Genomic DNA, 27890 nt, shown 5'->3' with positions numbered 1-27890 from the left:
TAAGGGTCTTCACTGAATTCTCATTATCCCGCTCTGAGCTTTTGGAGTTTTCTGCCAGAAATCCCTCCCCTCCCCCACTTACCCACAGGGGTTTTGGGCAGCTTTCCCTTCTTGGGGGTAATCAAAGCGATGCACTGATGCTCCTAATTAGGGGTAGGAAAAGTGAGGCTCCAGGGCTCCCGCTGAGCCGGAGCCACCGAAGCGGTAGTGCCGTGGGAAAGCCGGGTCGGGAGCTGCGGAGAAGTTTGTTTGTGTTTTCAGCTCCATCCCCGTCGGGCCCGGGCCCGTTCCAGGGCTGTTCCTCAGCTCCGGCTTCGCCCTCACGCAGCCCAGGGGGCCCTGAGAGCGCGGGGCGGGGCTGTGCCGTGTGCAGAGCCCGCCCCTGGCTGCGATTGGCCGGTTGTGCCGTCAGTCGCGGTTCTGGCGTGCTGATTGGTGGAAGGGGGCGGAGCAGGGCCCCTGTGCCGGCCTGAGGGCGGCTGTGGCTGCGCAGCGGCGCCATTGGCGGAGCGGGCCCGGGAGCGGCGGCGGAGCTCGCAGGCGGCCGGAGCGCAGGTGGGAGCCGCGCTGGGTTGTGCGGGGGCTCGGGGCTCGCTGCGGGTCTCGGGGGCGGCAGGGGGCTCAGGCGGGTTGGTTGTGCCGTGTCCGGCCCGTGTTGCCCCTGGGCTGAGGGCGCTGCGGGAGCGGCTGCCCGCGGTCTCCTTCCCGCCGCTGCCTCGGCAGGAGCCGCTGCCGGAGCGGCGCTGGCTCGGCCCGGTTCCTGTGGCTGGGACAGAGGGGGCTGCCCCGCCGCCGGGGCTGTGCGGGGAAATTCACGTCGGCGGAGGTTTCTGTGCCCGGAGGAGGCAGAGGAGTCCTGTAAAAGTGACTTTATTGCTGAGCGGAGGGAGAGGCCGTGGGGCATTTGCCGTGCGGTCTCTGCCATTGTTGGAGTTCGCAGCCTACTTTTTATTCTCATTTTCCCGGCCTTATTTCCCTCTCCCTGTGCCCACTGGCTGAGGTGCTTGGAAGGTTCAGACTTCCCGATCCGCCTGCTGTATGTCCTCGTTAATGTGCACCCCCACTTTTGTTTAACATCCGATATTCACGGGCTCTGTTAAGTCCTTGTTCTTCTCGAAGTTCAGGAATCTAGCGGGACTTTGAGCAGGTGTCCGTGTAAATTTGTAACATTTTCTGGAACTGATGGTTTCTCCCGTTACTTCCTTATCTACAAGTCCCTGGCCCTATCTCCAAACAGATTCACTAATTGACTCTGTTTTTTCTTCCTGGGTCCTCTTTGATTTTGGGATTATTCTCAGTGCCCTCCTTCCCTGTCCTTCTGTAGCCGTTTCTGGATCAGGAGGCCTGGCTGCCACCTGCACCCCCTGGCTCACCTGCTGAATGAGCTGCACTCTCAAGGTGTGGAGCATGGTAAAAAGATGAGAGTTACTGTAGCACATAAGAGGAGAAACTGTGTTCGTTTAACCCATGGTCTGCCAGGGAGCCACAAAACTGTGTTCCATACCCATCCTTTCCATGTTTGGACTGGTACATGAGCTACTTTCTTGTTTCATTTGTTATCTGTTTCCCCACTTTTCCTTTGTCATCTATTTGCCAACAGCAGTTTAAGACATTTAATTTTCCAGAAACTCCACCTTTTTCTGCTAACAGATGATCTGATCCCATCCCCTGGTGAAATGTTGTGTTCCTCATTTCAGTGGATTGGTCAGCAGGAAGGTCAGGAGCTGGAGCTGTCTGGTTGGTTATTATTTTGAGGACAGCTTGTAATCTAATGATGCCATTGAAATGAGAAATGGGTTCTGTGGCTCCTGATTTGAATTGGTTCAGGTTCCCAGGGGCTGGTCCATGCTGTTGTAGGATTTGTTCTGGTGGCTGTTGCTGTTTTCCCCATTTTTGGGCACTCCCTCAGGAGCCAGGACTGCATCAATTGACTGCTTTTCTGTAATTCAAACATCACATTCTTGGATTCCTAACTGATTTTCCTAAGTAACCGAAAAACACAAAAGACCCCCACCAAATCCAAAAATAAACTGATCTAATACACCCTATATAACACAGACAATGACAGCAGGTGTTGCAGTGGGCAGAGGGATGATTCACCCCCAGCTTTTTTAAGTGTAGTTTTCAGAACTGTCCTAGGGTGACTGTTATCCCCATTCGTGTGTGTGTGTAATTTACGCTGGATATTATGTTCTGTGCCTTTAAGACTGGTGGAGTGTCATGGTCTGAGCCTGGCGAAATGCCAGTGCTTCCATGAGAAAACCTCTTTTCCTGGTATCTACTGTGAGATGTGATCAGAGACAGAGAAGAGCAGGCTCTAACTTATGATTGAAAGGAAAAAAACTTTATTAACATAAAACTACAGGGAAAAAACACACAGAACACGGGATGAAAACCTTCCAAATTTCCTCCTCCTCCCCCCACCAAATTTCTTAATTCCGTTGCCACCCTTTGGATAATCAATTCTCAGTTCTTTGAGAAGAGAGGAGTCCCTCTTGCACTACAGACTTCACCCAGGAAACAGTCGAAACTTCTCGTGTCTCTGTGTCACGTGTGGCACCGCCCGGAGAACATTTTGCCATCGTGACCTCTTCCTTCCATGTCCAGTGCTCTCACCACTGCACATGGACCAGAGCTGCTTCTAGGGTTTTTCCCTTTAAGGATGCTTTGTCCAGTTCCAAAAAAGAGCACAGTCCCTCTCCTTTTGGGACACCTGTCCCCCCCATGTTTCACCCCCTGGGGCTGAGGGGTCTCTCGAACAGAGATCATCTTCCTCTTCTTCTTCATCGAAGACGGAGGGCACCACCACCACCCTCCTCACCCGTCGTCTCTGTTCACACACTTTCACATCACTGCACTTTCTTGGCTCTGAGCCATTGCCTCCCCCTAGGATGCAGTCTCTGTGTCACAGGAACTCAAGGGTTCTGTCCATAGCTATCCAAGAAAAGTCCAGCCAAAAGCCACTCCATCATCTCCTCCCACCTAGGATTCTTCTCAACTTCTCTCAATCTCACCAACTCCAGGAGGAATCAGCATTTGCAAGGTTTCCATCGTCCCAAGAAGGGTTAAAAGTCCCAGGCTCTGCCGGTTTGGTTCATGAACTCCCACGGCTGGCTGCCCTGCTGGGCACCCCCCCCTTCTCCTTCACTCCAGCCGCGCTATCACAGGCACAGGCTGCTCTCTCTCTCTCCCTCCGGGGGGGGGAATGGGGGATGGCTGCCCGAAGCCCTCGCAGTGCAATGCTCCTCCACCCTTCGGCCCAGGCCTGGCCTACCTCCCTCCGGCCGCATGGCTCCCCTCCCCCCTGCCCAGCTCGGAGCTGGACAGGGGAGAGGTCTCCTCTGGTCCAGGGCCGGAACTCAAAAGGAACTTCCAGTGGGAGTTCACAGCTTTTAACCCCTGTGTTCTCAGAGGCGTATCCATGCCCTCAATGGACAAACCAGGTGCCAATATTAAAATCTGGACACCGATTGGCGTGACCACACCATCCCAAAAAAACCATTTCCTCTCAAACCACGACATGGAGTGAAGGTTTTGTTTTGGCCTCTTATCAGCCACTCGGCGGGATATCCAGATTGCACCAGTGCATGTTGCTGCTTTTTGCTTCTTGCCCCTGCTTTTTTGCTTCTGCTTCGCTTCTGCTTTGCTTGCTCTTGCTTCCCCCCCCCCGTCCCTTCATTAGTTAATTTAGCTAAACAGTCCAAACTCCTTTCTGGACTGTTCCCCCCACCCCGTTGGACCTGCTGACTGCTCCGGACTGGGATTTGGAGCACGGAGAGAGAGTTTGCACCTTGTGACTGCAGCAGCTGCCTCAGCGCCGGAGGGACTGATAACAGAGCAAACCCCCAGGAGAGACTTTCTGAATTTGTCATCTTTGTCAGAGCAGTGGAAGAGTGGTGTCACCCGGTTTTGTTCATTGTGTGTGCTGGGGGGTGCTGTGCCTGTTAAATAAACAGGTTCTTTCCACCTCTCTCCGAGGAATTCTTCCCGAACCGGTTGGGGGGAGGGGCTGTGTGGGTTTGTTTTATGGAGAAGCCCTTTTTGGGGATTCTCTCCCAAATGTGCCCTAAACCAGGACACCTTTCCCTATTATTGTTGATTTTAGCTTCCACTCTCCTTCCCTGCTTTTGGGTACTACCATACTTTTTCTTGATGTAATCCATTTTAAAATGTCTAGGGGACCTAAACTGATACCATCCCAATGCCAAATTTCACTTAAGTGTGTCCCCCCCCCACACCCAACAATCAGTCAGATTAAATTCTTTCATAATCTTTTCCACCATATTGATAAAAAGATTCTTTCCATATATTTGTCCCTCTCTATCCGTTTGCCTTTTCACTGGCAAGGAGAAAGAAGTTGCACTTCTTTCTCTTTGAATGTATCCTCTAAGTTGGTTTCACTTTCTTGTTCAAAACTTACCCATCTTTCTTTCACAGGGCACTCTCATGACATCTCCTAGCTGGGGTTTGCAATAGTTTTAGCCAGCTGTGAAAAATGCATATTTTATGATTGGCTTTTTGCAAATATTAAAATGAATATTATGTGTTATGTTAGGAAGTTATGCAGTATTAATTTTCTTCAGTAGTGTGTTAAATATAGTTCTAGGTTAAAACATAATGTTAAAATAGAAACGATGTGTGTGGGCTATTTTTTTAAAGAAAGGAACGAGGTATTTCCACCGAGATAGCAGCCACAGGACACCTAAATCTTTCAGAGACAGAGAATTTATTGCTCCATTATCACAAGAAACAATCTTCTTCCTGTCTTGCTCCACTCTGAAGATGCCATCAGGATTCAGAGGAAGCAGCTGACACTGACCAGACAGAATCCTGTGTTTGAATGGAATTTATGCATCATGTATGAAATCTATGAATATGCAACAGGCTTTTGTTTTTTGCAAGTAATCCTCTGTTAATGTGTGTCCTTTTTTTGGCTTATTTTGCCCAGAAAGAGGTCCCTGGACCTTACATAACTCTTTGTTCTTATTGTCTTGTATTGTCCTAAAACCTAATTGTCAAAGTATTTATTGCTCTAAATATATTACTATTTTTATAACCATTTTATGATTATTAAACTTTTAAATTTTTAAAAACAAGTGATTGGCATTCTTTACACCACCCAATATATTTTATTATCCTCTTTACAGGCTGTTAGCTGGGAGTGATGGATACATTTGGGATTCATGTTTGTGTATACTCTGATTAATGCACTTACTGTATCTCCTCTATCCAAGGGACAGTAACACTTCTCACAAGCGTTTCCTCCACTTCCTTTGCAGTCAGTGAGTAGCAGCACTGCTACCAGTGGCAGTCTGGTACGGACTGGCCTCCTCACCTCTGATCCACAGGGGTTTTCTTGGTGCCCTGAGAGTTTTTCCCAGATGGAGTTCCCGATCCAGTCTTGCCTCCCACCTCTGGCCTTCCCTTCTTCTGGAGCCATTCTGCCATGACCCTTATTGTAGCAACTGCCTTCCCTCAATTTGGTCCCAATTCGGGTTGCAAGGAGAGCGCTCTATGGAACAGTACTGGAAACTGAGATGTTATTTTGACTGTCAACTCTGAGCTGAACAAAACTTGAACTTTATAACTATAACTGATAAAAACGCGAGCAGGCTCCCAGTACCAAAGTGATTTCAGCATTTATTACAAGAAAAAGAAAGGCCCAAAGCAAGGGGGCCCGCGGGCCGAGCAGGAGCGTTCCCGTCGAGGATGCTGCAGCGCCGGCGCTGGGGCTGCCTCAGCAGCGATGGCCCCGATGTCCCAGGTGGAGCGGCACAGATTCAGTGGGTCAGAAGCCCCTTTCTATCCTGTTTTTGTCCCTTTGGATTGGTTTCTTTTTGGATCCTTCATTTGCATGAAGGTTTAAGGTGCTTGATTGGCCCATGGCAGTTCTGTCCAGGCTGGCTGGTTTCCCTTGGGGGTGGTGCCCTTTACTGAGGTGTGTTGTGGTACGTTGGGTACCGTATTTCTTATAACTACCCTTTTAACCCCTTTTACAATATAATAACCAAATGAACAGTACATGCTTAATGGTCTATCAACTATTTACAACAATTTCCAACCTTTGTTTAACAGTGTGCTCTGGGAATCCTGAACTTCATGTGCCAGAGGAATCTTTAACTTTGTGTGCCCCGGGACTCCTGAATTTCGTGTCTCCCGAGAATCCTGACTTTCGTGTGCCCCCAGAATCCTGAATTTCATGTGCTCTGAGATTCTTGAATTCCGTGTGCCCTAGTATCCTGAACCTCGTGTGCCCCAGGAATCCTGAACTTCATGTTCCCTGGGAATCCTGAACTTCACCTGTCCCTGCCTTTCTCAGACACTGGCTGCCACTGTCCTGTCCTCACTGTTTTCTTCATTACTGCTCTGCATTTTCTCCACACCATAGCCACCCCCTGCTGCCTTGCCTGCACGTCCCCACAGTTCCACCTCCCTCAAAACTCCTGATACATCTCAAACTTCTGATACATCTCAGTGTCCTGGGTTGCCAAGCACATTGTGTTCTATTTGCCATCTGCATGGCAGTAGTCTTCTGATAATTGGGCAGTTTTCCTTATCTCTTCCACCACCACTCCTCCCTCCAGAGACATCTGCTGATAACAGGCCATTGAATGTCACTGCATGGCTGATAACAACTATGGCATCCCATTGGGAGATGCTCTTCCCAGAGGGAGGAGCCAAGCATTCCTACCCGGATATAATCTGGAGATTCTGGAACAGCAGCACGGCTTCTCCACTGGATTCCCAGAGGAACAGCAGCTGCCTCTTCCCCTGGATCTTCAGAGGAAGAACACACCCTTCTACAGGATCCCTGCTCCAGCAGAACCACCCCTGACACTCCAGGAGGGCTACAGCCACAATTCCAACTGGACTGCTGCCAACACCCTGACCCACAGGGTGTCACGTTGTGTTCTGATTCTGGCAGTGTGGGTTTAGTTTACGGCATTGTTTATTTTATTTTCTTCCCTAATAAAGATCTGTATCCCTGCTCCCATATCTTTGCCTGAGAGCCCCACATTCAAAAATCATAGCACAGGGAGGGGATTTACATTTTCCATTTCAGGGGAGGCTCCTGCCTTCCTTATCAGACTCCTGTCTGTTCAAACCAAGACAGATTTTGGCGCCAATATGCAGCTTGAGGGCATTGAGAGAAAAAGGAATAACAGTTCTTGAGTAATCTAATTTTTGTGTGCTGCTATTGAAACCTCGTTAGGTGTCACCATGTGGTCCAGCTTACCCTGGTTTGGGTGGCACATGGCCCTGGCTACATTTCTCCCATTTGCAGGCCCTTATCTCAACATGGGTCCTGTAACCAAGGCTACTGTGGCTGTTATCCAGTTTGCTTTACAGGTTAATAAGGTGAGCAATTAACGGATTTTTAACTTCCTCTGGAAAGCAGGCACATGGATTCAGAGCTACCACACCCTAACTGTACAGTTTTGGGGTCACTTTAATAATGGCACCCACTGTGAGGAAATGACACCGGGAGAAATTTTCTCTCAACCCTTCACCCAGCTCTTTGGGTCTGCCCCACCAGTTTTCGAAGGGTTCAGATCCACTCTAAATGCTAATGATATCAGACAGTGGCTGGTGTTGCTGATAGGCCTGTTAACCCTTTTTATTTAGCATTCAGTGATAAGGGAAGGCTGACTTGGATAACCACCCTGACACCTGTGGTAATCACATATCCTCTGAACAGAGAGAGACACAGCTCTGCCAGGATTTTCCTGGGAAGCTGTGAGGAGCTGTGGCAAACTTAAGAGAAAAGAATTCAAACAATTATTCTCTCTCTTTCTGCAACCATTGTTTATAGATAGGGTTCTCCAGAGTATGCTATTCATAGTTCACCAAGAGTGTGAGAGGTTTTCACTTTGAGACCAATCAGATCTCACCTTAGCGAGTCACACTATACAAGACCCGCTGCTTTCATTAAATGCTTTTTGCCTCCTGATCCACCTGAGGACCAGAGTCTTTCATTCCATCCCTGACTCAACAGCGTCATCCGGTGACCGCCGACGTGTGCTGCAGCCTAGGCTGGAGGCACAGGGTCTGCTGGACCCCGACCTTTGGTGCAGCCGAGGCTGAAGAAACAGGACCTTAAGGGATCCGGCCGAGTTCACAGCTGAGACTGAACATGGGCGGGGTCTGGTGACCCCTCATGGAATTGCAGGACAGCCGGGACACGTCCTGAGATGAGCGACCCAGCGACCCTCTGTGATCGGACACCGTTTGCCCTCTTGAGTGAGGTAACTCTGCCTTTGCCCCGTGTCTTCCTGAGGAGACTGGTCCTGTTCAGACCACAGGGTTGGGGGAAAACGACAGACCAAACAAACCTCCCCCGGGATATGGGGTCGGCTGTTTCTCTCTGCCCCCACACACGCTCAGGATGGTTCTTGCACGCTGGGCTTCAAAGGATGAGTCTGGACGCTAGGTTTTTTCGGTCTTCAGAGTTGTTTATTATCTCTTATCTATAAAGTCCTTTCTCTGCCCGAAGGATCTGACCAGCACGGCAGCCAAAGGCACTCTGCCCACCCCCAAGGCGGCCGCATCTTTTATAACAAAAACTACGTATATCATATTTACCTTTTGTCCCCAATACCTATCATCTTCGTCACTAACTACACTCTCATCCCAGACCAATCCCCAAATGCCAACACCACTCCAGAAGATGGAAGACAGGAAGAAGAAGGAAGAGCCTGGTGGCACACCCTGATTCCTCCATCTTGTCTCTGCAACCCCCCTGTACCAAAACCCCAAAATTTATGATTCACCCTATAATGATATCTTCTCTTCACCATTTACACCCGAGTGATTCTCGCAGGTTCCATTTCTTCATACATCGGTGGCACATCTCTAGATGGATCAAAATCAAGCCACCAAGTGCTTTTGGCAACATTCCAGGACTCCCGAGCCCCCCAAGGGTTCTCTCGGTAGCTCTGGACATCAGGAGTGATGTGCTGAGCTCCCACACCGGGAGGCTGAGAACTGAGTGGGGGATGGCTTTTCCCGACACAGCAGACTGTCTGTCTCTTGAAGTAGACACTTGCTGAGGGAGGGGTTTTCCTTAAAAATGGGGAACCAACCTTCCAGAGATGAACAACTTGTTCTGGCCATGCAGAGGAATGTCATACCTCCCATGGGAATTGCAGTCTCAGATGAAGTGCTCTGTGATCTGCTGGGCTGGGCCAGAGATCACGGGTTCCTGGTGGAGCTGGGCGCTGCACTGAGTCTGAGAACTTGGGAGGAATTGGGGGATTGCCTCTAGGATGAGGTTTGCAGAGGGGACGCAGTCGTGTCCGCACCGATCGTCACCTGGAGATGCATTTCTAAATTCCTTCAGTGCAAGGTCCTGGGGAGCAGAGCACTGACAAAGCCAACTTGTTTTTCACCTCTTGTCAAAAGTACATATTATATGGCTCTATGCAGATATTTACTATGTGTATTATGTATGATTAGTAGTGCTGTATTAACATTTTAATAGTATTGTAATTGTAGTTTTGCAGTTAAAATGTAACTTTTGTAGTTAAAATAGAAACTATGTATGCGGGATATTTTTTAAAGAAAGGAATAAGGTACTCACACCAGATAGCAGCCACAGGACACCTACATCTTTCAGAGAAAAAGAATTTATTGCTCCATCATCAGAAGAAACCAACTTCTTCCTGCCTTGCTCAGCCATGAAGATGCCGTCAGGATTCAGAGGACGAAGTTGACACTGACCAGGCAGAATCCTTTGTTTGAATGGAATTCATGCATCATGTATGAGGTGTATGAATATGCCTATTGCTTTTAAGGATTAATCCTCTGTTAAGGTGTGTCCTTTTTTGGGCTTATTTTGCCCAGAGAGAGGTACCTGGACTTTTCATAACTCTTTGGTTTTATTGTCTCGTATTGTCCTAATCCCAATTGTTCAAATGTTTATTACTTTAATTATATTACTATTTTTATAACCATTTTATTACTAATAAACTTTTAAAATTCTGAAAATAAGTGATTGTGGTTTTTCACAGAAATTATGAGAGTATGATCAACGGCCCCATGCAGGCTCGTGTCTCTGCCATGGTCAAGGAACTCAAAGAGGAGATGAGGGAGAAGAGGGAGGAGGTGAGGAGGAACAGTTGCCATATCACCCGTGCTAGTCACAGGCCCCAAAGTCAGAGCCAAATGTCCCCCAGCTGGACAGAGAGGGTGCACCCCACGGGCTGACCTGTGTTTCTGTCTGTGTGACCATGGGGCAGACATGGGAAGGTGGGATGGGAAACCCACTTCTCTTGGGAGGGATGAAAGTTTGACAAGAAAGTCTCACAGGTGTGTGTGCTTGGCAGAGAGATTTTTGGATGCAGAATCTGAAGAAGGAATAGAGATGGAAGCAAGTTTTGATGTAGAAGAAAAGAATTGCTGAGCCAGTCGTACTGAATAACCAAGGAGGCAAAGGGTGTGCTAGTTAGAAGGGGGTTTATGGCTTAGAGCAAAGGATAAACCCACCCCAAACAAGAAGAGGTTTTTACCAAGCAGAAAGAGAGCACAGGAAAACAAGTCAGCAAATGTGGCAAGTAGAAAAAAGGTCTCAGAATTTTCCACTGCAAGAAAACTGAAAAACACCTTCTAGCTTAAACTGTAATGTACTGACTTTTAGTGATTGGAGAACAGCAACATGAATATGGTAATTACAGTAGTTATGATAGGCTGCGGTATCCCGTGTTTTTCCTGGGCCTCTTACGAGTCCAATCCGGCTAGCTTAAGACTCTAGCCCACACGGACCCGCACAGACGAAGGTAAAAGACGAGAGGCGCTCTTCTCCACGTGGGTGCAAGTATCTTGTTTATTGGCTTGGTGCAAGACACAGGTGATGGGGTCACCCAGGTAGAAAAGAGGGCGTGGAACTCTCACACAGGAGGTTTTATACCCTCGGGGATGGGGGCGGGGGAGAGAGGACCGGAGCCAATGGGATGCCATTGGGGAGGGGCGAATTACCTATGGGACAGACCATGTGTATAACGGGGGGGATGTGAGGGGGAAACCATGTAATGAGGGAGGGGGAAAACCCATCTGCTTGACCCAACATGCTCAGTAGAAATTGCCCATCACCAGTGCAACAACAACAACTAAATAAACTATTCAGTGAAATACAACAATAGGCTATAGGTAAAAGTTAAGGTATAGATTGGTTCTGCTGTATTAAGATGGTGAGCAAAGAAAAGTATAAAATGCATTGTACCCAAAATTAAAGGATCTCCAGGCCTGCCTGCAGCTGGAGCTGACAGCTGTAGGCACAGGCTCTGTTGCCCACGACCTGGCCTGCTGTAACCAAATGGATATAATAAATTGCAATTTAAAGAGCCACCTGGACTCCCACATCCCTCATTCAGGCTCTAACTCTCACCCAAGTGACAAATTACATGTTCTCTATTATCCATCTCACACTCTTGTAGGCTCCACTCTATCTTGAAGTCATTCTTGGAGCTTTCTCCATGGGTGAGGGTCAAAGGCAGGTCTCCTCTGGGGGTCAGGGCCCCTCAGAGCAGGCTGAGAAATATTCCCTGTGCCCTGAGTTCCCACAGAGTTTCTGATAGACACTGGAGCAGCACGTTTGGGGTTAAACACTGCAGAAGGGAAACTGAGTCACGATACTCTACATGTTGTTGGGGTGACCGAGGTGAGCGAAACACTGCCTTTCTTTACACCTTTAAAGTTTAAAATTTTTAAAATTTATTTTATGTATTAAATTTGATTATTATTTATTTTATTTATTTTACTTTTACTTTATTTATTTTATTTATTAAAATTTAAATTAAATTTTTCTTTCAACCTTTAAAATTTAAACTGGGGAAGCTCTGGGGAACTCATCAATTCCTCCATATGCCTGACTCCCCTAAACCATTGCTGGGGAGGGATTTGATAGAAAAATTGGAAGCAGAAATTACATTCAAAAAAGAGAAGGGTGTACGAGTTGTAATTCCTGAATCCAAATTTGTCCAAGTTGCTGCACTTTTTATACAGGAAAAATGTGGTGAAATCCCCACTGAGGCTGAAAATGCAGTCAATCAAATAGTGGGGGCCAGTGATATCCCCAGGGACTGAGCCTAAATCCCTTGGGATGGAGCCTAAATGCCCTGGAATGGAGCCTAAATCCCGTGGGATGGAGCCTAAATCCCCTGGGATGGAGCCTAAACCCCCTGGGATGGAGCCTAAATCCACTGTGATGGAGCCTAAATCCCCTGGGACTGAGCCTAAACCCCCTGGGATGGAGCCTAAACCCCCTGGGACTGAGCCTAAACCCCCTGGGATGAATCCTAAACCCCCTGGGTCGGAGCCTAAATCCCGTGGGATAGAGTTTAAACCCCTGGGACGGAGCCGAGCGCCCCGGGACGGAGCCTAAATCCGCTGGGATAGAGTTTAAACCCCTGGGACGGAGCCGAGCCCCCCGGGACGGAGCCTAAATCCGCTGGGATAGAGTTTAAACCCCTGGGACGGAGCCGAGCCCCCCGGGACGGAGCCTAAATCCGCTGGGATAGAGTTTAAACCCCTGGGACGGAGCCGAGCCCCCCGGGACGGAGCCTAAATCCGCTGGGATAGAGTTTAAACCCCTGGGACGGAGCCGAGCCCCCCGGGACGGAGCCTAGATCCGCTGGGATAGAGTTTAAACCCCTGGGACGGAGCCGAGCCCCCCGGGACGGAGCCTAGATCCGCTGGGATAGAGTTTAAACCCCTGGGACGGAGCCGAGCCCCCCGGGACGGAGCCTAAATCCGCTGGGATAGAGTTTAAACCCCTGGGACGGAGCCGAGCCCCCCGGGACGGAGCCTAAATCCGCTGGGATAGAGTTTACACCCCTGGGACGGAGCCGAGCCCCCCGGGACGGAGCCTAAATCCGCTGGGATAGAGTTTAAACCCCTGGGACGGAGCCGAGCCCCCTGGGACGGAGCCTAAATCCGCTGGGATAGAGTTTACACCCCTGGGACGGAGCCGAGCCCCCCGGGACGGAGCCTAAATCCGCTGGGATAGAGTTTAAACCCCTGGGACGGAGCCGAGCCCCCCGGGACGGAGCCTAAATCCGCTGGGATAGAGTTTACACCCCTGGGACGGAGCCGAGCCCCCCGGGACGGAGCCTAAATCCGCTGGGATAGAGTTTACACCCCTGGGACGGAGCCGAGCCCCCCGGGACGGAGCCTACAAAGCGCCCAAATCCCGGGGCTTCCCTTGGGCTGGGGCGGTCCAGGTGCGGGGAGGGGCGGTGACGTCACCTCGGCGGGCCACGCCCCTTTCCGGCCCTCGTCCCTCAGCGGCTCCGCCATTGCCGCGCGCGCCGCTACCGGGGCCGGTTCTGGGCCGGGACCGGCGCCTGTCCTGGGGCTCGTTCACTGCCGGAGCGTCCCCAAGGTGTCCCCAAGGTATCCCCAGTGAGCATGGAGCACCAAGAGGTGCGACGTGGGGGGAGGGGGCACGGGGAGGGACAGAGGGGACACAGCGGGGGGGGGAGGGGATACGGGGGGGAGGGGGCGGTGAGGGATGGAGGGGACAGGGGGTGGCGGGAGGGGACACGGGGGTGGCGGGAGGGGACAGGGGGTCGCAAAAGGGACAGGAGAGAGTGGAAGGAAGGGGGGCGGTGACAGAGGGGGTGGAAGGCGGAGTGGGGGATGGGGGGACACGGGGGGTGGCAGGGGCTACGAGTGTGGTGGCAGGGGGTGGCAAAAGAGACAACAGAGAGGGCGGGGGTGGCAGAGGGGACAGCAGAGGGGGCAGGGGGCGGGAGGGGCAACGAGGGGAGGGGCAGGGGGTGGCGGAGGGAACAAGGGAGGGACAGACGGACAGCAGAGCCCTCCAGGGAGGGGCACAGAGGGGACCCCGGGAGGGCACAGGGGCCACCGCAGGAGGCCACAAATGCCACCAGGTCCCTGACACCTCCCCTGTCCCCTTTCCAGGTGTCCCCTGCCCAGCTGCTGGAGGCTCTGGTGTCCGTGGTGGCCACCTTGGGTGAAGTGGCGGCCACCGTGACCGGGTCACACCAGGGCGTGCAGCAGTGCTTGTCTCCAGACTCCCTGCGCGCTGCCCTGAGGAGATTCACCCAGAGCCTCCGTGAGACCCTGGACCACGGCAGTGTCCCCTCCCTGGGCCAGGCCCTGGCCACCCTCAGGGCCACCTCTTGGATCAGCTGGGCCGATGTGAGAGCTGTGGCCAAGGCCTGGCAGAAGTTGGTGGCCGCGCTCAGGGACAGATGGGACCAGCTGGCCTTGGAGGCCGCCGAGCTCTGTGTTGCCTGCGCGGACGCGGCCCCTGCCCGGGCCAGGGACCTGTGGTACGAGACTGCCCGCCGGGGGACAGCTTGGCACAGACTGGCGGCCACCGCCCAGCGGCCAACGGTGGCCCTGGACTGGGAGGAGGTGGCCTGGGTGGGGGCCACATGCAATGTCCTGGAGGCAGCGGCCACCGACAAGGAGGAGGTGGCCACCAGTGAGGAGGAGGTGGCCACCAGTGAGGAGGAGGTGGCCACTAGTGAGGAGGAGGTGGCCACGAGCATGCAGGAGCTGGCCCCCAGTGAGGAGGAGGCAGCCATCAGTGAGGAGGAGCTGGCCCACAATGAGGAGGAGCTGGCCCCCAGTGAGGAGGAGGCAGCCACCAACAAGGCCATGGGAGAGGCCGTGGTGGCTGCCAGCCAGGCAAGGGCGGCCACCAGGAGGGGACATTGGGCAGAGGTGGCCCTGGTTCCACTAGAGCGCTTGGTGGACGTGTGTGACAGGGCCACCATGTTCATCAGGAACATGGATTACTGCCTCTGGGAGATCAAGATCATCCTGAACAGGACAAAGAAGGCATCCCCCAATGTCCCTGTGGCCTTGGTGGCCAAGGTGGCCGAGGCCGAGCAGCTGTGGGAGGCCGGCTCTCACCTGGCCAAGGAGCACCTGCTGGGGATATTTGAGCTCATTGACAACCTCCTCTTGAGTCCCTGTGGTGGCCCTGGTGGCCCAGGTGGCCCCTGTAACCGCACAGTGGATGAGTGGTGCCAAGAAGCCATCAAGGACATCCCAAGGCTGCTGCAGGGACAGTGATGTCACCACTATGATGTCATTGGGGCAGTGATGTCACTGGAGAGACTTGTGGATACTCAGCTGCCACCAGCTCCTTGTGTCACCAAGAGCCCCTCAAGTGTCACCAGCGCGAGTGCCACGAGCTCCTCATGTCACCAAGAACCCCTCAAGTACAACCAGTTCCCCAAGTGCCACCAGCTCCTCGTGTCGCCAAGAGCCCCTCGGGTGCCACCAGCTCCCCAAGTGCCACCAGCTCCTCGTGTCACCAAGAGCCCCTCAAGTGCCACCAGCTCCTGATGTCACCAAGAGCCCCTCGGGTGCCACCAACTCCTGCTGTCACTGGGATCTTGTGCAGGAGAATCTGGGGGGGGTCCCTTGGGGCTCGGTCCTGTCCTCCTTCCCCATTATCAGCCAAGACCCCCCCGGGAGACAGTGGTCAGAATTGAGATTTTTATAAAAGTTTGTTAAGGGATAAAATCCTGGTGCTAATTGCCAAAAGCTCCCCATTAACTAAACCACGTTCTTTATATTCTGTTACATCACAGAGGTTCATGCATATTCACGGAGGTTGATGCATATTCATAATATATTATTGATCTAAAAATATATATATATGAGTAATAAAATAGAAATATAGATTTTATAAAAATACTTTACATTAATATATTTTATACCAACAGAATTTATATTATATTCATAGATATAATTATATTGATTTACTATATTATTTTAAAATAATATTTTATATTAACATTTTATATATACATAAATATACATATATTTTTCTATATTCTATATAAATTATATTCAAACATTCCTGGAAGTTCAGATATTCTTTTGTTTGGTTTTAACCCTTGACTTGCCTCCACGCCATCTTGTGCATTAAACCAATTTATTTTATTTCTCCTTGCGGTTCCATCGTGTCGTGTTTTCACTCTCTGGTGACGGGAGAAGAATTCATAAATTCTTCTTTTTTTCACTTTTTTGGCACTGGGATGGAACTGGTGGCACTGGGACACAACTGGAACACTGGGAGAGGATGGGGAACACTGGGATGGGACTGGGTTGGTGAGATTGGGCTGGAGGCACTGGGACAGGGATACTGGGACAGAACTGGAGACACTGGGACACAAATGGGAGCACTGGGATGGGATTGGGAACACTGAGATAGTGACAGTGGGATAGAACTGGGGACACTGGGACACAAATGGGAATACTGGGATGGGGACACGGGAGCAGGATGGGGAACACTGGGATGGGACTGGTGACACTGGAGCAGTGACACCAGGGCAACCCAGGTGACACTGGGGTGGTGACACTGGGCTGGAAGTGGTGGCACTGGAACAGGGACACTGGGCGGGAACTGGTGGCAGTGGGAGGGGACTGGTGACAGTGGGATGGGGATACTGGGACTGGACTGGGGACACTGGGAGGGGACACTGGGATGGGGATGTCAGAAAGGGGCTGGGGACTGATGGCACTGGGGTGGAACTGGTGACACTGGGAACACTGGGATGGGGGCACTGGAACAGGATAGGGGACACTGGGATGCTGGCATTGGGCTGAAGTGAGGACACTGGGACAGAAATGGGAATACTGGGACAGGGACACTGGGATAGGATGGGGGACACTGGGACAGGATGGGGACACTAGGATGGTGACATTGGTATGGGGACAATGGGCTAGTGGCACTGGGCTGGCACTGGGACAGGACTGGGGACACTGGGCTGGCACTGGGTTGCTGATGTCATCATTAATTAATTAACCAGAACACTACTTGAACATTACCAGAGCTAATGGCCAAGTCATGGCGCCTGCTGGAAAGGGGCGGGATGAGGTGATGTCACTGCCCAGGCCCCGCCCCCACAGAGCCATGGCCTGCTGGTGGCCAGGTGACACCACGATGTCCCCTCCTCTGTAGGGCCAGCTGGCAGGACACGGCCACTGCAGGCAGGGCCAGCAGCAGGTGAGTGTCCTCGGCCACTGCAGGGACACGGGGACACCGCACAGGTGGCACCAGGGACATTGCAGTGCCACCCGTCCAGTGCCACCAGTTCAATCCCAGTAGCACCAGTTCAATGCCAGTGTCCCTGTGCCACTGCCACCGGCCCTGTCCTGGTATCCCCAGTTCCATCCCAGTGCCACCAGCCCAGTGTCCCCAGGGCTGCCCCACTGTCACCACCCCAGTGTCCCCAGCTCAATCCCAGTGCCACCAACCCTGTGTCATAATTCCAGTGCCACCAACCTGGTGTCCTCAGCTCTGGTCCAGTGTCCCCAGTTCCACCTCAGTGTCCCCAGCCTCTCCTCCCAGTTTCCCCACTCCTGTCCCAGTTTGCCTGCCCCATGTTCCCAGTTGTGTCCCTCTGTCCCCAGTTCCATTCCAGTGTCACCAACCCAGTGCCACCAGTTCTATCCCAGCAGCACGATTTCAATCCCAGTGCCACCAGCCCAGTGTCCCCAGTTTTCCACTCCACCCAGGGTTTTCAAGGGAAATATCTCAGTGACAGCACCTTGAAGCAGCTCCCTGGCTGTGCTCCCCTCAAGGAACGTTGGGATGGCTTTAGTGACCACTCATCCCTCAGTGGGGTCAAGGGATGTGTCTGACACAGAGCTCAGATCAGCCTGGTTTGATTTATATAGAGGACATTTATTTGTTTGTTTGTTTGTTTGTTTATTTATTTATTTATTTATTGGCTGTATGGTGTACACACAAACTGACAGATTATATTGCACCAACCAGTGAATCACCAATAATCAATATCAGTATCAAATACCACATCAAATCAAATTGCTGGTGATCAATAACAATGTGCAAAAGGCAATAGAAAAGTGAAAAGGCAATTATTAAATTGTCATTTAGCCCCTCACTCTGCTGCAGGCACAGTGGAAAGCTGGAAGCTCTTGAGGGGACTCATTCACCCCTGTCCCCTGTCCCTGAGTGTACCCAGAGTGTCCCTGAGTGTCCCCAGTGATGTCACACTAGGATTTGGGAGAATTTCAATGAAAATTCCCAGAAAATTTCCCAAATTTGTCTCAAATCCTGTGAGGGGAGTTGGGAGTGAAGATGTGACAGCAGTGATGTCCCTGATGATGTCACTGCCCCCACGTGACACTTTCCTGCAGCAGCCTCGGGATGTCCTCGATGGCTCTTTGGCACCGCTCAGCCACTGCTCGGCCACCGGGGCCATCCGGGCCATGGGGGCCACCTGGGCCACCATAGGGACTCAAGAGGAGCTTGTGGATGACCCACAGTGTCGGCAGCAGGTGATCCTTGGCCAGGCGGGCACTGGCATCCTACAGCTGCTCAAACTTGGCCACCACGCCCCTCAACTCCTCAAGGACATCAAAGAACGCCTCCCCTGTCCCCTCCAGGGCAGCCTCGATGTCCCCAGGCTGGCACTCTGTGTTACTGGTAAACTCGGTGGCTTCATCACACGCATTCTCTAAGTGCTCCAGCAGCCCCAGGGCCACCTCTGCCCGATGTCTCCTCCTGATGGCCACCCCCGCCCACCTGGTGGCCACCATGGCCTCGACCATGGCTTAGTTGTTGGCCACCACCTGAGCATCATGCATGGCCCCTGCAGGGCCACCTCCTCCCTGTCCAGGGCCACTGGCAGCCACCAGGCCAAGGCCGTCAGGTGTTCCTGAGCTATCTTCCAGTGGGTGGCCTCATCCTGTGGGTTCCTGGCCTGGGTGGGGTCTGCAGTGGCCACGTCCTCGCAGGCATCACAGAGCTCGGTGACCTCCTCAGCCAGCCGGTCCCAGCTCGTCCTGAGTGTGGCCACCAACTCCTGCCAGGTGCTGGCCAGGGTTCTCACATTGGCCCAGCTGGCCCCTGGGGTGGCCCCGAGGGCAGCCAGGGTCTGGCCCAGGGAGGGGACACCGGGGTGGTCCAGGGTCTTACGGAGGCTCCAGGTGAAGTTCCCCAGGGCCGCGTGCAGGGACTTCGGGGGCACACAGCGCCGCACGCCCCGGTGTGGCCCGGTCACGGTGGCCGCCACCTCGCCCAGGGTGGCCACCACGGACACCAGAGCCTCCAGCAGCGGGGAAAGGGACACCTGGGGACGGGACAGGGGAGGTGTCAGGGACCTGGTGTCACCTGTGGCCTCCTGCAGTGGCCCCTGTGCCCTCCCTGGGTCCCCTCTGCCCCTCCCTGGAGGGCTCTGCTGTCCTCTCTGTCCCTTTGTCCCCACCTTGTCCCCTCAGCCACCCCTTACAACCCCTTGCTGTTCCTCCCCACCCACCCCCCCACCCCCTTCTACCCTCAGCCCCAGCCACCCCTCTGTCACCTCCCCCGTTCCTGCCATGCCCTCTTGTCCCCTCCGTCACCCCCTTGTCCCCCCAAGCTCGGACAGTCACACCTCGAGGATCTCTATGGCCGATGGGAACACTCTGGGGACACTCTGGGGAACTCTGGGGACCCTCTGGGTGACAAACACGCCCAGGTGACAGTTAGGGATACGTGAGAACATGGCGTGGGCAGGTGGAGGAAGCAGGAAGATGTGACCTCACTGTCCCCCCTGCCCGCCCGGCCGTGGGGTCAGGATGGGGTCCCCCACGTCTCACCAATGTCCCCAGTGGGACCCCAATGTCCCCTGAGTGTCCCCACATGGCCCTGGTGTTGCCCTGATGTCCCCCAGGAGGCCCAAGTGTCCCCCAATGTCCAGCTGGGGACCCCAGGGACACACACCTCCTATGATAATGACTCTGTCACCTCCCTGAGCCAGGCCCTGGCCGCCTCCAAGAGCACCCCATGGATCCCCCAGAACCGTGTGACAATGGCAGCCAGGAAGTGGCAGGGGCTGGTGGCTGTGCTTGTGAACAGATGGGCCCAGCTGGCCATGGCAGCCACCAAGCTCCCCAACGCCTGGAGAGATTTGGCCACCAAGGCGGACACAGGGTGGCCACTGCCACCGCCTGGGCCAGGGAGCTGCAGGACAAGGCTGCCCGTGATGGGACAGCTCAGGAAAACATGGAGGAGCTGGGTCAGGTGCTGGGCAGGGAGGAGGGGGATGAGGAGGTGTCTGAGGATGAATCTTCATCCGAGGATGCATCCTCACCCTCGTTGGGGGAAGAGGTCGTGGAGGTTGCCAAAGCATCAACAGGGGCCATGATAGTGAGACAGCGGGTGGAGACAGCCCTGGGGCTGCTGGAGCGCTTGGTGGCCGCGTGTGACAAAGCCACCGCCTTCCCCCGGGAGCTGCAGCGCCTGCTCAGGGACATCGAGGTTGCCTTGAAGGGGACAACTGAGGCATCCCCCAAAGTCCCCGAGGACTTGGTGGCCAAGGTGGCCGTGGCCGAGCAGCTGTGGGAGGCCAACGCCCACCTCGTCAAGGATCACCTGGGGGAGACACTAAAAGACATCATCAGGTTCTATTTCACTGGTGCTCCCGCCAGCCCCAGTGCCTGTGGGGTGGCTGAGAGGTGCCAAAGAGCCATCGAGGACATCCCAAGGCTCATTCAACCCCCAGAGTGTCCCCAGAGTGTCCCCAAGGTGTCCCCAGTGAGCATGGAGCCCCAAGAGGTGCCATGGTGGGAGAGGGGGCAGTGGGGGATGGAGGGGACACAGGGAGGGGGGAGTGGCAGGAGGGGACAGGGAGTTGGAAAGGGGACAGGAGGAAGTGGCAGGAAAGGTGGGAGGTGACAGAGATGGGGAGGGGAAACGAGGGGGAGGGGGTAGTGGGGGATGGCTGGGACATGGTGGGGGAGGGGACACAAGGCCTGCCGGGGGGGTGGCAGAGGGGAGAGCAGTGAGGGTGGGGTGGTTGCAGGGGCTACGAGGGGAGGGGCAGGGGGTGGCAAAGGGAACAAGAGGCTGACAAAGGGATGGAGGGGACAAAGGGGACCCCTAAGGGCCAGGGGGCCACCCCAGTAGGCCGTAGGTGCCACCAGGTCCCTGACACCTCCCCTGTCCCCTCCCCAGCTGTCCCCGGCACCCCTGCAGACACAGGTCACTGTGGTGGCCATCCTGGGTGAGCTGCTGGCCACCCTGCCCGGTCGGGAGGAGATGCTGCAGCTCATGTCCCCAAGGTGCCTGTACTGGGACCTGCTGGACTTCACCAAGGAGCTCCGGGCCACCCTGCACCGCTCTGATGACACCTGGAGGCACCACGATGTCACCTCTAATGGTGATGACACTCTTGCCTCCCTGAGCCGGGCCCTGGCCACCTACAAGAGCATCCCAGGGACCACCCGGAACCGTGTGACAATGGCAGCCAGCGAGTGGCAGGGGTCAGTGGCTGCGCTTGTGAACAGCTGGGCCCGGCTGGCCAGGAAAGCCACCAAGCTCTGCTACACCTGGAGGGAGGTGGCCGCCAAGGTGAACACCAAGGCAGCCACCGCCACTGCCCGGGCCAGGGAGCTGCAGGACAAGGCTGCCCGTGATGGGACAGCTCAGAAACAGAGGGTGGAGCTGGCTCTGCCCCTGTTCTGGGTGGAGAGGCCCAAGGTGGTGACTGGGCCTGAAGCCCGGGTGAAGAGAGCTGCCAGGGTGGCTGCCAGCGAGGCCACAAGGGCCACCATGGTGAGACAGCGGGTGGAGGCGGCCCTGGGGCTGCCAGAGCGCTTGGTGGCCACGTGTCTTGGTTTGGATAAGACAGGTGCTTGCTAAAGAAGGCAGGAGCTTCTTCTGAAATGGAGAATGCAAACCCTCCCCACCCCTCTAAATTGTTATGAATTTTAAATTAAGGACCTCTCAGGCAACAAAAAAATACGGGAGCAGGAAATAATAGTTCTTTAATAGAGAAGGGGGGAAAAAACATAAAATGATTGTCGTAGTTTTTTTTGAGATGGTGTAGTCACGTCAATCAGTGTCTAGATTTTAATATTGGCACTTGGTTTGTCTACTGAGAGCATAGATATGCTTCTGAGAACACAGGAGTTAAAAGCTGTAAACTCTCACTGGAAGTTTTTTTTGAGTTCCGGCCTTGGACCAAAGGAGACCTCTCCCCTGTCCAGCTCCGAGCTGGGCAGGGGAGAGGGGAGCCATGTGGCTGGAGGGAGGTAAGCTAAGCTTGGGCTGAAGGGTAGAAGAGCATTGCACTGCGAGGGCTTCGGGCAGCCATCCCCCATTTCCCCCCCCGGAGGGAGAGAGAGAGAGCAGCCTGTGCCTGTGATAGCGCGGCTGGAGTGAAGGAGAAGGGAGGGGGGGGGTGCCCAGCAGGGCAGCCAGCCGTGGAAGTTCATGAACCAAACCGGCAGAGCCTGGGAATTTTAACCCTTCTTGGGACGATGGAAACCTTGCAAATGCTGATTCCTCCTGGAGTTGGTGAGATTGAGAAAATTTGAGAAGAATTCTAGGTGAGAAGAGATGATAGAGTGGCTTTTAGCTAGACTTTTCTTAGATAGCTATAGACAGAACCCTTGAGTTCCTGTGACACAGAGACTGCATCCTAGGGGGAGGCAATGGCTCAGAGCCAAGAAAGTGCAGTGATGTGAAAGTGTGTGAACAGAGACGAAGGGTGGAGGAGGGTTGTGGTGGTGCCCTCCGTCTTCGATGAAAAAGAAGAAGAAGATGATCTCTGTTCGAGAGACCCCTCAGCCCCAGGGGGTGAAACATGGGGGGGACAGGTGTCCCAAAAGGAGAGGGACTGTGCTCTTTTTTGGAACTGGACAAAGCATCCTTAAAGAAAAAAACCCTAGAAGCAGCTCTAGTCCATGTGCAGTAGTGAGAGCACTGGACATAAAAAGAAGAAGTCACAATAGCAAAATGTTCTCCGGGCGGTGCCACACGTGACACAGAGACACGAGAAGTTTCGACTGTTTTCCTGAGTGAAGTCTGTAGTGCAAGAGAGACTCCTCTCTTCTCAAAGAACTGAGAATTGATTATCCAAAAAAGTAGCAACGGAATTAAGAAATTAAGTGGGGTGAGGAGGAAGAAATTTAAAAGGTTTTCATCCTGTGTTCTGTGTGTTTTTTCCCTGTAGTTTTATGTTAATAAAGTTTTTTTCCTTTCAATCATAAGTTAGAGCCTGCTCTTCTCTGTCTCTGATCACATCTCACAACAGATACCAAGAAAAGAAGTTTTCTCATAGAAGCACTGGCATTTTGCCAAGCTCAGACCATAACAATGATAAAATAAAAACAATGCAGTACACTAAAATGACAGAGTCAGAACTCAACCTGACACCCTGTTGGTCAGGGTGCTGGCAGCAGTCCAGTTGGAAAAGTGGCTGCAGTCCTCCTGAGGTGTCAGGTGTGGTTCTGTTGGAGCAGGGGGTCCTGTAGAAAAAGGGTGATTCTTCCTCCGCAGATCCGTGGAAGTAGAAGCAGCTGCTGTTCCTCTGGTGAATCCAGTGGAGAAGCTGTGCTGGTGTGTCAGAATCTCCTGATTAGATCTGGATAGCAATGCTCGGCTCCTCCCTCTGGGCGGAGCATCTCACAATGGGATGTTACAGTTCTTATCAGCCATGCAGTGACATTCAATAGCCTCTTATCACGGGATGCCCCCTGCTGAGGGAGGAGTGATTGTGATCTCTCAGGGAGAGAGATAAGGGGAAATTGCCCACTTAACACCTAGACAACTGCCATACAGATGGTAATAGAATACATCCTGCCTTGCAATCCAGAACGCCACGTGTCACAAAGCCACCCCGTTCCCCCGGGAGCTGCAGCGCACGGTTGGGGACATCGAGGCAGCCCTGAAGGGGACAAATGAGGCATCTTGTGATGTCCCTGAGGCCTTGGTGGCCAAGGTGGCCGTGGCTGAGCAGCTGTGGGAGGCCAACACTCGCCTGGCCATAGATCACCTGGTGGGGACAGTTGACGACATTATCGACTTCTATTTCACTGGTGGTCCTGACAGCCCCAGTGCCTGTGGGGTGGCTGAGCGGTGCCAAAGAGTCACCGAGGACATCCCAAGGCTCCTTCGACCCCCGGAGTGTCCCCAGAGCATCGCCCAGGTGTCCCCAGTGAGCATGGAGCCCCAAGAGGTGGGACAGGGGGTGGTGGGGGGGGGACAGAGACTGCACTGGGGGGACACGGGGGCTGGCGGGGGGTGCCAGCGGGGACAAGAGGCTGATAAAGGGATGGAGGATCAAAGGGGACCCCTTGGAGGCATGGGGAACACTGAAGGAGGCCGCAAGTGCCACCAAGTCCCTGACAGCTCCCCTGTCCCCTCCCCAGGTGTCCCCTCCACAGCTGCAGGTACTGGTGGCCATGGTGGCCACCCTGGGAGAGCTGGTGGCCACCATGACTGGGCCAGAAAGGGGCAAGCTCCTACACAAGTCCCCAGACTCCCTGCATGAGGGCCTGAGGAGATTCACCCGAAACCTCTGTGTGATCCTGGACCACGGCAGTGTCACCTCCCTGGGCCACCGCGGTGTCCCCGCCCTGGGCCAGGCCCTGGCTGCCCACAGGGCAACCCCGGGGACCACCTGGGCCAATGTGAGAGCTGCAGCCAGTGCCTGGCACAAGCTGGGGGCCAGGCTCGTGGACAGCTGGGACTGGCTGGCCAGGGAGGCCACCAGGCTCTGTGAGAAGATGGTCACAGACCAGCAGCTGATGGTGGCCCTGGACAGGGAGGAGGTGGCCAGGGAAATGGCCACGCACGATGCCCAGGTGTCAGCAGCCACCAATGAGGCCATGGGAGAGGCTGTGGTGGCCACCAGGAGGGGACATTGGGCAGTGGTGGCCCTGGGGCCGTTGCAGCGCTTGGTGGCCACATGTGACAGAGCCACCTTGTTCAACTGGAACATGGAGTGCCGGCTCAAGGACATCGAGGCCATCCTGAAGGGGACAAATGAGGTGTCCCCTGAAGTCCTGCAGGCCTTGGTTGCCAAAGTGGCCGAGTTTGAGCGGCTGTGGGGGGCCAGCACCCGCCTGGCCAAGGATCAGCTCTTGGGCGCACTTGGAGACATCCACGACCTCCTCTTGAGTCCCTGTGGTGACCATGGTGGCCCTGGTGGCCCCAGCAGCCGCGCGGTTGCCGAGCGGTGCCAAAGAGCCATTGAGGACATCCCAAGGCTGTTCTGGGGACAGTGATGTCACCGCTGTGACATCATCGGGGCAGTGATGTCATTGGAGAGACTTGTGGACACTTGAGTGCTACCAGCTTCTCGGGTGCCACCAAGAGCTCCTCAAGCACCACCAGTTCCTCAAGTGTCACCAGCAACTCGTGTCACCAAAAGCTCCCTAAGTGCCACCAGCTCTTCAAGTGCCACCAGCTCCTCGTGTCACTAAGAGCCCTTCAAGTGCCACCTGCCTGGGACAGAACTGGAGCCACTGGGCTGGTGGTAGTGCCGTGTCCCTGGTGCCACGTGTGCGGTGTCCCCGTGTCCCCACAGATGGGACACGAGAGGTGGCACAGGGGCACGGGGGTGGTAGGAGCAGACAGGGGGTTGCAAAGGGATGGAGGGGACAGCAGAGCCCTCCAGGGTGGGGACAAGGGGGACCCTCGGAGGTCGCAAGTGCCACCAGGTCCCTGACATCTCCCCTGTCCCCTCCACAGCTGGAGGTGATGGTGGCCATGGTGGCCACCCTGGGCAAGCTGGTGGCCACCACGACCAGGCCACACCAGGCCAAGTGCCTGCGCATGTCTCCAAACTCCCTGCATGAGGACATGAGGAGACTCACCCAGAGCCTCCATAGGACTGTGAACCACGGCAGTGTCACCTCCTTGGGCCACCGTGGTGTCCCCTCCTTGGGCCGGGCCCTGGCCACCCTCAGGGCCTCCCCTGAGACCACCTGGGCTGATGTGAGAGCTGTGACCAGCACCTGGCAGGAGTCGGTGGCCAGGCTCATGAACAGCTGGGACCGGCTGGCCAGAGAGGCCACCGAGCTCCGTGACACCTGCAGGGAGGTGGCCACTGCTGAGGCCGCTGTTGCAGCCACCACCAAGGCCAGGGACTGGCAGGACACGGCCGCCTGCTTGGGGACAGCTCCGGAAAACATGGTGGCCATGGAACAGGAGCTGCCACTGGCCCTTGGCAGGGAGGAGGGGTGTCGGCAGTGGCTTCGTTTGAGGCCCAGGTGGTGGTGGCCACAACAAGGTGCTGGCGGCCACCATGGCCATGGGAGGGGCTGTGGTGGCCAAGAGCCAGGCATTGATGGCCACCAGGAGGGGACAGGAGGTGAAGGCCCCCTGGGGCTGCTGGAGCACTTGGTGGCCGCCTGTGACAAAGCCACCACCTTCCCCTGGGAGCTGCAGTGCCTGCTCAGGGACATCGTAGACACCATGGAGGGGACAGAGGAGGAGTCCCCCGATGTCCACGAGGCCTTGCCAGCCAAGGTGGCCGTGGCTGAGCGGCTGTGGGTGGCCAACACCCGCCTGGCCAAGGATCACCTGCTGGGGGCTCTTGATGACATCAACATCTTCAATTGTGATTCCAACAGCTCCAGTGCCCCTGTGGTGACTGAGAAGTGCCAAAAAGCCATCAAGGGCATCCCAAAGCTGCTGCAGGGATGGTGATGTCACTGCCGTGAAATTATTATGGCAGTGACATCATCGGGGACATTGCTGCTGTCACCTGTGCCCTCCCCGTGCAGTATTTGAGACAAATTTGGGGAATTTTCTGGGATTTCTCATTGATACTGTCCAAAATCCTGATGGGAATTCCTGGGGTGACGTCACTGGGGACACTCAGGGACACTCAGGGACAGGGGACAGGGGTGAATGAGTCCCCTCAGCAGCTTCCAGCTTTCCACTGTGCCTGCAGCAGAGCCAGGTCATAAATTGCAATTTTATAAATTGCTTCTGCAATTCTGCAGAATTTGTGCAGAATTTGTGCACTTTTGTATTGCCTTTTACACATTGTTATTGATCACCTGAAATTTGATATGGTATTTGATACTGCTATTATCAGTGATTCCTTGTAGCTGCTGGTTGGTGCAATATAATCTATCAGTTCATGTGTGCACCGTACAGCCTATAAATAAATATTTAAATAAATAAATAAATAAATGATTATTCTCTATATACATCAGACTGGTCTGTTCTGAACTCTGTGTCAGACACATCCCTTGACCCCACTGAGGGACGAGTGGTCAATAAAGCCATCCCAACATTCCTTGAGGGGAGCACAGCCAGGGAGCTGCTTCAAGGCGCTGTCACTGAGAGATTTCCCCTTGGAAACCCGGGGTGGATGGAAATACACCCGAGCAGATGGCAAAATTAAACTGATATCAAAGCCTCGTGGAATGGGGGTTAAAACATGGGGTCTCTAAAGCTGTAAATTGGTCAGAGCTTTACCAAGTGAGGCAAAATGATGATGAATCAGCCACTGATTTTTTAAACAGGAAACAAGAGAAACTGCCATCAAATATACTGATGTAGATCCTGAATCAGCTGAGGGTGAAGCACATCTGCTTTTGTTTTGTGTGGGTCAGGCTTCAAATGATAGAAGAAGAAAAGATAAAGGGAGTTCAAGACAGAGATAAACTGCTGGAGGGTGCCTGGAAGGTGTTTTGAGACAGGGGCCCAAGGGAAAGAGTTCATCCCAACCCAGCAAGAAGGGAACTCAGGAAAAGTCACCCAAGAAAGCTTCCCCTGCGGAGAAGGAGCAGAGTGCATCCTGTAAGAAATGGGGGCACTGGAACAAGGACTGTCCAGTGCTGAAAGAAAAATCATCAGTCCCCAGCTGCCAGCAGAACAAACCTCAAGCAGCTCAGGCTCTGAGTGATGGGGGCCGAGGGCTGTCATGGTAATGATTAGCATTGACTCCATGACTGCAGGAGGCTGATCAATCACCTTATCCTACCATACTGTATTGTTCTGTACTAATTAATAAACTCACCCCCTTACAGACAGTCTGATGTGGTAATGATTAGCATTGACTCCATGACTGCAGGAGGCTGATCAATCACCTTATCCTACCATACTGTATTGTTCTGTACTAATTAATAAACTCACCCCCTTACAGACAGTCCAA

At 53.8% G+C, this 27890-nt stretch overlaps 1 protein-coding gene and 1 long non-coding RNA gene across 4 annotated transcripts; both read left to right on the top strand.

Annotated features, from left to right (window-relative positions):
• The first annotated feature begins 561 nt into the window (after nucleotides 1-561).
• Nucleotides 562-6996, top strand: LOC132340626 (uncharacterized). 2 transcript variants are annotated; one of them, XR_009489936.1, is made up of 2 exons: nucleotides 562-5787; nucleotides 6076-6996. It is a non-coding gene; the product is annotated as an uncharacterized LOC132340626 (long non-coding RNA). The 2 variants fall into 2 exon arrangements; XR_009489937.1 differs by having other exon boundaries at nucleotides 562-5938.
• A 6268-nt stretch (nucleotides 6997-13264) lies between these two features.
• Nucleotides 13265-15930, top strand: LOC132340546 (uncharacterized). 2 transcript variants are annotated; one of them, XM_059871608.1, is made up of 3 exons: nucleotides 13265-13419; nucleotides 13921-14481; nucleotides 14587-15930. In XM_059871608.1, the coding sequence occupies exons 1-3, from the start codon at nucleotides 13405-13407 to the stop codon at nucleotides 15043-15045; spliced, it is 1035 nt and encodes a 344-aa protein (XP_059727591.1). In that variant the 5' UTR covers nucleotides 13265-13404; the 3' UTR covers nucleotides 15046-15930. The 2 variants fall into 2 exon arrangements, with proteins under 2 accessions (XP_059727591.1, XP_059727590.1); XM_059871607.1 differs by having other exon boundaries at nucleotides 13921-15930.
• Nucleotides 15931-27890: the final 11960 nt, after the last annotated feature.

The sequence above is a fragment of the Haemorhous mexicanus genome, chromosome 32 (assembly GCF_027477595.1).
Source record: "Haemorhous mexicanus isolate bHaeMex1 chromosome 32, bHaeMex1.pri, whole genome shotgun sequence".
NCBI lineage: Eukaryota > Metazoa > Chordata > Aves > Passeriformes > Fringillidae > Haemorhous > Haemorhous mexicanus.
The sequence above is the reverse complement of the archived record's forward strand: the minus strand, read 5'-3'. Positions and strand labels throughout refer to the sequence as shown.